Below are 10,594 nucleotides of genomic sequence, written 5' to 3'. Positions count from 1 at the left end.
TAATGTGAGCTACCTCACAGTTTTTTAGCCTCTGGCTCACACATTTTTGTCTTAGTTCAGGAAGGGTGGCTCCAGAGCAAACTAATTTATGCAGTAGCCAAATCACTCACTCACAACTGTAATGCCAGTAGCTCACAAAGTAGAATTTTTGCTCACAAGACTCCACAGTTTAGAGGGAGCATTGCACATGAGCAGTAAACATGAAAGTATACAGGGATGGATATTTCCCCATCTTTCCCCCAGAAGCACCATCTGACCCTGGTCTGGAGAAATCTCCTGCACAAATTACCATATGGCATGGGGAGATTCAGTTAGGAGAAGGAATTAAAAAAAATGTCCCCCTTCCCCTCCACTAGCAAAGCACTTTGCTTCAAGTATGCAACATTTTAAATATACTGCTTAAGTTAAAGAGGCTGATCTCTTTGTCCCAGTGCTGTTATGATCTGACTGTAACAAGGTTCAAGGCACTATGACTTATGTTATGTAAGCTAGCTGGAGGATCCCTTGAGCTTGTGGCCTCCTCCTCCCTCCCTCTCCTGGTGTGCAGCTCAAAAATATATTTTGCAGCAAACCATTATTTTTTTCTTATCCTAATCACAACAAACTATAGAAATGAGTAATTATTCATTTCTGAGCTACATGCAAGGAAAGAAGAGGATGGAGCGCATGAGCCTATGGATTTTCCAAGCATGCTCCTGTAACAACAAACCATAGTTTGTTGCTTTTCTGTGATGTTACATCTAGAACCATAGTGTGTTACGTTTCCTGTCAGCTAAATACATATACCATACTCTTGGACAATGGTAAAAGAGAATTATATGTATTTTTAGGTGTCATCAAATGTTATACTAGAATACTATCCCCAGTGATGACTATGTATGATTTTCTTTTTAACTGGAACTGTGTCCCTACTGATTCCTGTCCACTGGCATTGCTTCTGTTTTCCTAGTCTAGCTACGAAATATTTTTGTGAGTTCTCCTCTTTAAAATAAGAACAGATTCTGCAGACAAACCTTGAGTGTAAAATTCCAAAATAATTCAGTGGCATTATTTGCACATTTTATGGGCAATATTTTTTTCTCAAGAAGATTTTGAACAACAATTTTATGTTTCACTGTGGCTGTCTCACAAAGGGACGGGAGACTTCCAAAACTTTTATATCACGAAGAATGATCTAGCACTAATGGAAAATATCTTAGGGACATAAAGTCCTTAGACATATATTATCATCATCAGCCTCTATTCGCATCTTATTCCCATTAGCACATCTTATTTCAACTAATGCAAAAGATAAATTGAGGTTATAGAATTGGAGGGAGGGTCTGAATTTTTTTCCTTTTTATGTATTAAGAAATTCATATAATCTACAGAGATTCAGTATTTTCATACAGAGTGCCTAAAAAGGTATTCACGGTATCTGGTAGAAACTGAAAGGACTGAAAAAGCAGGTGACACTGTTTCATTATTTCCTTCTCTTTATAATTAACACGTCTTTGTCAAAGCTGCCATATGCCAGCTCTGCTTCACCTCCATGTTTGACATTGTAATCAATCTTTTGGATAAAAATGACACGATTCCTGACAGCCACTAATCCTTTGGGCTTCTGAAATAAAAATAGCAAGGACGCCTCTGAATTGCAACCTGAAACAAGCAAGTTCCTACGTAAAAGAATGTAAAATATTTCTCCTTACAATATTCTGTGTGGTGTTGTCTATTATTATAAAAAGCATTTATTAGAAGGGTTTTTTTTTACAGAATTTTGAGGTAATTCAGCTACCTTGACAGTTTAATAATCTAGTTAACATTCTCCGGTCAACAGACTTCAGTAATAAAACAAGTTTAAAAACATAATGGTTTACAGATGATAAGGAGGCACACAAAAAAATCTCCCTTTGCAGTTGATTGCAGTCCCAGAGCCCAAAGAAGGGGAGAGGGCAGCGAAGGCGAGGACCCCTTTACAACGATCCACCAATAATACAGTCACACACAGCATTTTGGAATAAAATGTGGAATAAAATGGCCACAACTTTTATTGGTTACAGCTGTAAGAAGCCTTGGCACAGCATGGCTCCACCAGATCCTGGCATTGACTGACTTGCCTGCCAGTCAATGTACAGCATCCCACCCACCCAGCCTGCCGGGTGGGGAGAACCATGGGATGGCAGGTTGCTGGATTCCACAAGGATGATCACCACTGAGTGGACTCCCGTGCCACCTGAGCATGAGGGTAACTCATTGGCAGCCCCCGAGCTGGGCATGCAACTTAAAAACCCTCACTCCGAGATCCCTTAAGTGGATCCCCATTCCGGGAAAATGGCGCACGGACCGATTTCCTAAAATGGATCTGGCCCCATGCTGATACTGCCCTAAGGCTATGAGAAAAATAAAGCAGAAAAAACACCATGAACAAGAACAGAACTTGCACTTCCCCATAACATAACCCCCCAACAGGGCTACCCGCACACCCCCGAACTGTCTTCCCCTCAAGCACTAACACCCAGGTAGGGATGGGTGGGCAAGCGATCCCATGCAGCCAGACAAGGTGGTCACTGTCTGGCCCCCAAGCTGCCCACACAGCTTGTCCTGTTTTGCAGGACGTGGCCACCATGGCTGCCTGTTGCCCTGCTGGCTCTCAACATTATGCGGGACCGCAACTGGGACCTGTGGTGAGTCAGGGCCCCCACTTTTTTAATTAATATAGTTCTCATGTTTTAATAGTTTCTACTTACATATTGGACAAAGGGAACTTAACAAAATTGAAGAATACAAAAATAATATTACTTGTTTACAGAAGAACTGTGAAACAGCATGAATAGAAACTTATTTTGAAGTTGAAGAAAAGTACCCACCATCGCACACTAAACAATTCTTGTTATCAGAAGTGCTGTACCTGCTCAAGCAGCTGTCGCAGCCGATGGAGCTGAGATTCCAGCTGCTTATTGTGGTCTTCCAAAATCTGCATTCTAGCCTCTAGACGACCTTTGTGTTGTCGTAAGAGTTTGGCCTCTGCAATGAGCTCAGCATCTTCAGATGTGTGCTGGGGTGACATGGCAGAGTCTGGGGGTGAGCTCGGTGCATTTATTCCCCTTCGAAGATGCTGTTCCTTTAACTGCTCATATTCCACTTGAAGCATCCTAGACCCAGTTTTAAAAGAATAAGAGTTAATTCTTGGAAGCACAGACACATGACAATGAATCTGTATTCTGTCAGTGAGTATATCCCATCATACAGTTGAGGAACTATGTCACAAAGTTATAGTATGGGCTAAATCATGCTTAGCTATGGCTCAACACATGAAACAATAAATGTAAAGGTGCTAATTGTATCTTCTAATGCACCAAATAATATTGGCTACAACCTTTAAACAATTAAAGGGTCTTTATTGTGAAAAACACAATGCAATGCAACTGAGGACTGTTTCTCATGTGCTTGTATATCACTTGATCACTCTAGGTGTCAGTTCACACACAATGCAAAATATGGTTTAATTAAACTAACAGTTAATTGACCATCTTAACCTGTGCAACCAACATGGTTACAGTTCCTCAAATCAGAATGTGCTTTATTAACTGCTATTATTGTTTACTTCATTTATAGCCTCCTGCCTTTCTCACTAAGCCTCAAGATAAATTATATATATATGCAAAATAGTTTACAAAATATAGAAACTATGCAATCTGACATCATAAAACATACAATGAACAATGAAGTAGGATTAGGATTACAATATTAGAAGTCAATACAGGCAAAAATTCCCCCATACACTAAAAAATGACATACCATAAAACAATGCAGAAAACTGATTACAAAAGTAGAAGACAGCAAAAGCATATAATAAAAAGTTCAACAGACTACAATTCTACTGCATTTATAAAACTAAGCACACTCCTGAACTATTCTATTATACCATAGACATATTAAAAATGCACTCCTAAATATTTCAGTTTTGCACATTCTCTGAAATCAATTGAGAGAAAGGCTTGGGACATCTTGCTCAGCAGTCTGTGAAATCAAATTCCTTTTGTCCAATCCCTTTTGAACTTGGAGGGTCTTCAGATGAGAGGGAATACTTGCTATCCAATAATTTTTGTGCGATTTTCTGAACGGACAACCTGCTCCAGACCTGCAGAAAGATCCCGTATTTTCCCCCAATAGGAAGAAACAGAGATCAGGATGGCTGGGGTGCAGTTTGCTCTATAAACACCCATTCCAGACCGCCCCGCCCCCAAGATCCCCTACAGGAAACAGTAGACACATAAATCTGGGGAACCCCCCAAATAAATCCAAACTGACACAGGGATACCTAAAAATTAAGGATTACGAAATTGGTGGTCCTCCACTTCCCAAGGAAGAGAGTCAGGAAGATGCACAAATCAATTATGACACAGTTTTCCTTATCCCAATTCCAGATTTGGAAGGGCATGCTTTATCTCTATTTCTATTACTTCACTGACTGCCAAGATGATTTGACTGTGACGTGTTAACTAAGATGCCCTTTATACAACCATGTTTCAAATATATAAGCATACATTAATATACACTAATGCAGCACAGCAGAATCGTAAGGAAAGATGATGATACCTTTGCTCATCCTCAAGGTCAGCAATGATACGTTCAAGTTCTCCTCGTTCTTCCCTCTCTACTGACTTTAAGATCTGTGTTGGACTCTGTGGCTGACTCACAGGTGATTCTCCTCCCAGGGTTTGACAGTACTGCTGGATAAGGGCATGTTCATCTTCCCTAATAAGGAAAAAGCTTGCATAAATATATTCAAAGTATAATTAAACTGATAATTGTTTAAAGAAAGCAATGAGGTAAAGTCAGGATGAATTTACACAATATATAGAATAATAGTTGAAACTGCATAAGCAATTGCTTAAAGACGCAAAACTCAGATAAAGGAAGACAAACTCAGATATCATAAATGATCACATTAATCATTGTTTGAATGGATGGTGAGAATTTGCTGGAACTGTCCAAGCTTATGTTTCTGCACACAGTTATTTATACAATTATCCCCCAACTCTGTAAGCCTTTACCCGTGATGCAGCTTCCAAACAATCAAACCCAAACACAGTGGGTTGGATCCCACAAAACTTTCTTTGTTGTGCAATAGCTCTTGCATACATTGTAACACAAAAACATTGAAAGCAGCTCTTGTGCTAAGTCAGCTTGACTGTATCCTGTCTTGCATTTTCACTTTTGCAAGACAAAGCACACAGTGTATTTTTGCAAACCCTGCCCTCATAATGATATTCTTCAATCAAATCATATCATATTTCTAAGCTGCAATAACTGCATCAAAAAGCCTTTTGATTTTTGTACATAGTAACACTGCTTGGAAATGAAAATTCAGTGCCTGATCCTACAATAGCTCTGTCTTGTGCAATGTCTTGCGCGAACAGAAGTAATTTAAGTAAAACTGCTCTTCCTCTATTGTATAAAAGGTTCCAACTCACTTAAAACACAACAATTGTAAAATAAATGAGAGGACCAAAAGGAAAAAAAAATGCAGTTGGTCTGGAATAACAGTGGCACCAAGATACTTGAAGCACCACCTGCTCTAATAACCTTCACCTGAGGTTAACACTGCATGCATGCCCTGCTTCCTCTTCCACCAGTGGTAGAGGTGACTGCAGGCTGATTTAAGTGGCTCCCCGGATTATGGCATGTCCTTTGCTTAGCATTTGGCCTGGTGCTGGTTTGGTTGAGGTCTGGTTTCAGGTGAAAACACATGTTTTCACTCAGACCTTCTGTTAATTAGCTTCTGTTTTACTTAATTTGTGCTTGTTATGTTGTTAATCATTTAACCTGTCCTCTCCATTGGTTGACTATGGGTGATTTCCCACAAGCGCTGCTCCGCGCTCACTCCTCCCTTTTGCCCTGATGGTACGTGTCAATTTCACACAAGCTGCTGCGTGGCCGCATTTTGCCCCACAGCTTTGCGCAATTTCCCCTGCGTCTACTCAATCCTCAAAAACCAGGATTGAAGAGGGGGAAATAGCGCGAAGCTGCGGGGCAAAACGTAGCTGCACAGCAGCTTGTGTGAAATTGACACGTACCATCGGGGCAAAGAGAAGAGTGAGCGTGGAGCTTGTGGGAAATCACCCTTTGATTAATTTTAACTGCTCTGATGTTGTCTTCTATTAATTAATTAATTCTAGGAAGAGTGGCTTTTTAATTAGTATAATTTTCTTTTGATTTCATATGGATTATATTGTAAACTGCCCCAAGATGCGAAGGCATTCAGAAATGTACAAAACAGACAAATAAGGCTCTCTCATGTGAATAAGGGTTTCCTTTCACTTCTGTGTTTAAAACAGTGTGGTGTATGAACACTGGTATTGCACATGCAACCAAGTAAATGTGGAAACAGGCTCAAAAAAGATCCCAGTATACCAAGCAGAGTTCCACAAAGCATAGGGTTGTTGACTGCCTGGAATGGACAGCAAAAGAATTGTTTCATTTTCAGATAAATAAAAATAGCACATGCACCTTATGTGTGTTTATGAATGTGTGGGTATGTGAAAAGTACCTGCAAGTAGGTACTCTGGACATCTGCTTACTCAACTAAAGCCTTTCTCTTCACAGATGCTTTCCTAGCAATTAACACAAGATCTTTTAAACATTTAAACATTGAGCAAAAAGAAATCAGTTGATTGTATCAGACTGAAGAGAACATACATTTTTAGATTACACTTGGAAAAAGAAATAGAGAAAGACATAAAAACTACTAGAGGTAACAAGACAGACAACCACAGATATGGAAGGATTCTATATCACACATGATGAATGCACTACTTCCTTCACAGCCATAGTCAAAAAGATCAAACCTCAGTGAACACTATCATAAAAATTTCTTTCCAGCAGACAGTTTCGGATGACTCAAGGAAGTCAAGTCAAATGTTGGTAAGGTGCCGACTAGTTGGCTCCAGGGCACCCCCAGCCCTAGTACCACCACCTGGGTCACCAGCTTGGGGCTCACTTTCCTGCTGTGTGAGGGAAAAGGGGGGAGAATGCACTGGAACTGGAAGTGATAGGTGATGATCTAGGAACCCCCAAATTTCTGTGGTCAAGAATGGCTTTTAGGATGTCACCCAGAAGTTACATCACTTCCTAGTTTAAATTATTTAGAAAATATTCAGAACCACAGAGTTGGAAGGGACCATAAGGCCTTCTAGTCCAACCCCCTGCTCAGTGCAGGATTAGCCTAGAGCATCCATGACAAGTGTTCGTCCAGCCGCTGCTTAAAGACTGCCAATGAGGGGGAGCTCACCACCTCCCTAGGCAGCTGATTCCACTGTTGCACAACTCTTACTGTAAAAATGTTTTTCCTGATATCCAGCCGGTACCTTCCCACCCTTAATTTAAACCCATTATTGTGAGTGCTATCCTCTGCTGCCAACAAGAACAGTGACAGCCCTACAAATACTCAACGAGAGCAATCATGTCCCCCCTCAACCTCCTCTTCTCCAGACTAAACATTCCCAAGTCCCTCAGCCTTTCCTCATAGGGCTTGGTCTCCAGGCCCCTGATTATCCTTGTCGCTTTCCTTTAGATGCAATCCTTTCACTTTTTCCCACTGCACTGGCAGGCAGGTGAGCCCCAAGCAGCTCAGCCAATCGGTTGCTCAGTGTGCATGTAGGGTAGGAAAGCCAGTGGGGAGGGGGCATGAGTGGGACAGTTGAAGACATGAAAGCCCTTAGGCTAGCCCTGATGGTGATCAGAATGAGGTGACCCCACAATTCCAATAGAATACTGTTCCACACAAAGTTTAGAGCAACTATTTTGAAAAACAGGCAAGGGATGCTCTGTATTCTTGGTGCTTGGGGGGGGGTTCAATAGTGGGAGGGCTTCTAGTATCCTGGTCCCACTGCTGGACCTCCTGATGGCACCTGGTATTTTTGGCCACTGTGTGACAGAGTGTTGGACTGGATGGGCCATTGGCCTGATCCAACATTGGCTTTTCTTATGTTCTTACCATAAGTCAGAAGCAACTTGATGGCACATAACACATACACACAAAGGAATAATAAATTGTTACAATAAATTGAGCAAATTCTGTCACATTGACAGAACAGCAGTCACCTAAGAATTACTAGGGATCTTCTGCATTGTCATTTTTGTCACTCATTTGTACCTATTGCTTCAGGGTCCCCCCCCCAATGTATTTTGCTCTCTAGTAGTCCCAGAGGGAGCAAAACACATGTGGAAAATGGGTGGGGGGAGCCCAAAGCAATAGGGACAAAAAAGTGACAAAAATGACAATGTGTAAGAGCCCAACGTTTGGGTTTTGATTCAGCTGAAAATTGTTTGCAGATAATTTTGCAGAACCTAGCCCTATAAACCTGATTCAGCTTAAACACTGGTTAGGTTTTTATCCTAATGTTGTAGATAGTTGGTACTTGTTAGAGGGTTTTTCTAAAGGTTTTAGGATTCCTTATGTAGGCACCAGAAGGGCTTTTATGGCCAACAATCTCAAGTTAGTGCAGGGCTTAGAGCAGGTGGCCAGGGATAAGATAAAGGAGTGTGGAGAAGGGGGGGTCCTTGGCCCCTTTCCCTCACGTCTTGTGCCCATGCTTAGAGTGTCCCCCTTGGGAGTCATACCAAAGAAAGCACTGGGGGAATTTCGCCTGATACATCACTTGTCCTTTCCAAAAGGTGACTCAGTCAACAAAGCTATCCCGAAACAGCTCCGCTCTGTACGTTATACATCGTTCGATCAGGCAGTTCAGATTGTACATAAATGCGGTCCTGCAGCTGAGATGGCAAAATGCGACATTAAGTCAGCATTTTGACTCTTGCCAGTCCATCTTGGGGATTTTGACTTGTTGGGCTTCGCCTTTGAGGGTCAATTTTATGTGGACAGGGCTTTCCCCATGGGTTTCTCGATCTCATGCTTGGCTTTTGAAAGATTCAACACTTTTCTCGAGTGGGCACTGCAGTCGAAGTCTGGGCTTAAGGAGACTGTGCACTATCTTGATGATTTCCTGTTCGTGGGGTCGGTGGGCAGTGCCAGCGACTGCTCTGAGCCTTTATGGAGTTAGCTGGCAAGCTTGGTGCTCCACTGGCTGATGCGAAAACCAAAGGGCCGTCCTCCACATTAACCTTCTTGGGTATAGAGCTGGACACAGTACAGTGCATGCCATGCCTACCAGCTGACAAGATGAGTCAGCTAAGGGAACAGGTGGATGACTTCTTGTCAAGGAAAAAGATCTCCTTGTTGGAGTTACAGAAGCTCATGGCCCATTTAAATTTTGCCTGTCGTGTAGTGGCTCCCAAGAGGGCTTTTCTGTGTTGACTTTGCGAGGCCATGTCTGGTCTCAAAAAGCCTCATCACAAGGTTAGGATTTCCCATGGGATAAGGGAGGACTGAAGTGTCTGGCAGTTTAATGGGGTTTAATGGGGTTTCCTTTTGGAGGGAGGAACTTTATGTACAGGGTGGTCTGCAGGTTACATCTGATTCAGCAGGTTCCATCGGATTTGGGGTGTATTTTCAAAGGCTGTGGGGTGACAGCTTAGCTAACAGCACTGTTCACGAAGGCACTGGTGTGCAGAAGAGTGGCCCGCGGACTGTCTACAGGACGACATATGTAGGGATCGAACCTTTTTAGAGTTTTTTCCAATTCTAGTGGCTTTATGGCTGTGGGGTGACAGCTTAGCTAACAGCGCTGTTCACTTTTTGTGTGACAACTTGGCAGTGGTGCAAGTCATCAACTCATTGACTTCCACTTCTCCCAGGGTCATGGGCCTTGTTCGTAGTTTTACATTATGCTGTTTGGGGTTGAATGTTCTTTTCCTTGCCAAACATGTGCCAGGGGTCAGTAACAGGGTGGCGGACGCTCTGTCTCACAAACAAATGGAGAGGTTTCGCCAACTTGCCCCCAGAGGCAGATCTACATCCGAACAGGATGCCTCAGGATCTTTGGTTGATTGGCGGGTTGAAGCTGACAGTGCCATCGAGGTTGCACTAGCACCCTGCACACAAAGAGCTTATGGTCGCGTGGTATGACAGTTTCTGGCATTTAGAGGGCAGGTAAGGCTTCAGGATATTTGGTCAGTGCCCATCTATTTTATTTGTTTATTTATTTATTCAACTTTTATCCCATCCTTCCGCCAAAGCGGCTCAGGGCGGCTCACAACATTAATAAAACCAACATAGATAAAACATTAATCCATAGAACAACTTACATAAATACAATAAATATAAGTAAAAGCGGTTCGGTAAATCATTACGACTGGACCTCGACCACATTGCTAACTACTTATACAAAATACATGTCTTAGGAGGTCGGCAGGCTTGGCTGGCATACCATCGCTCTCACTGGTATGCCCGGCGGAAAAGCTCCATCTTCACGGCCCTGCAAAATTGCTGGAGATCTCGCAGGGCCTGGATCTCACTAGGGAGCTCGTTCCAATATGCTGGTGCAGCTAGCGAAAATGCTATAGACCTAGTTGTTGTCAGCCTGGCCTCTTTAGGGCCAGGAAGGGTCAGGCAGTGTTGCATCCCAGATCTCAGTGCTCTCTGGGGAACATACAAGGAAAGGCGGTCCCTCAGGTAGACAGGTCCCTGACCATATAGGGCTTTAAAGGT

At 42.5% G+C, this 10,594-nt stretch overlaps 1 protein-coding gene across 1 annotated transcript in view; it reads right to left on the bottom strand.

Moving 5' to 3' along the window:
* The window catches only part of LOC107123341 (utrophin-like), a 329,348-nt gene that overhangs the window by 21,900 nt on the left and 296,854 nt on the right, over positions 1-10,594 (bottom strand). Inside the window, exons 20-21 of the mRNA XM_015426582.1 lie at positions 4,582-4,740; positions 2,891-3,134 (exon numbers count right to left, since the gene is read on the bottom strand). Coding sequence (XP_015282068.1) covers positions 2,891-3,134; positions 4,582-4,740 — 403 coding nt within the window. The remainder of the gene's footprint in view (positions 1-2,890; positions 3,135-4,581; positions 4,741-10,594) is intronic.

Source organism: Gekko japonicus, unplaced genomic scaffold, assembly GCF_001447785.1.
Source record: "Gekko japonicus isolate JY-2015 unplaced genomic scaffold, Gekko_japonicus_V1.1 scaffold1564, whole genome shotgun sequence".
NCBI classification, from domain to species: Eukaryota; Metazoa; Chordata; class Lepidosauria; order Squamata; family Gekkonidae; genus Gekko; species Gekko japonicus.
Note: the sequence above shows the minus strand (reverse complement) of the source record. Positions and strands in the feature narration are given on the sequence as shown.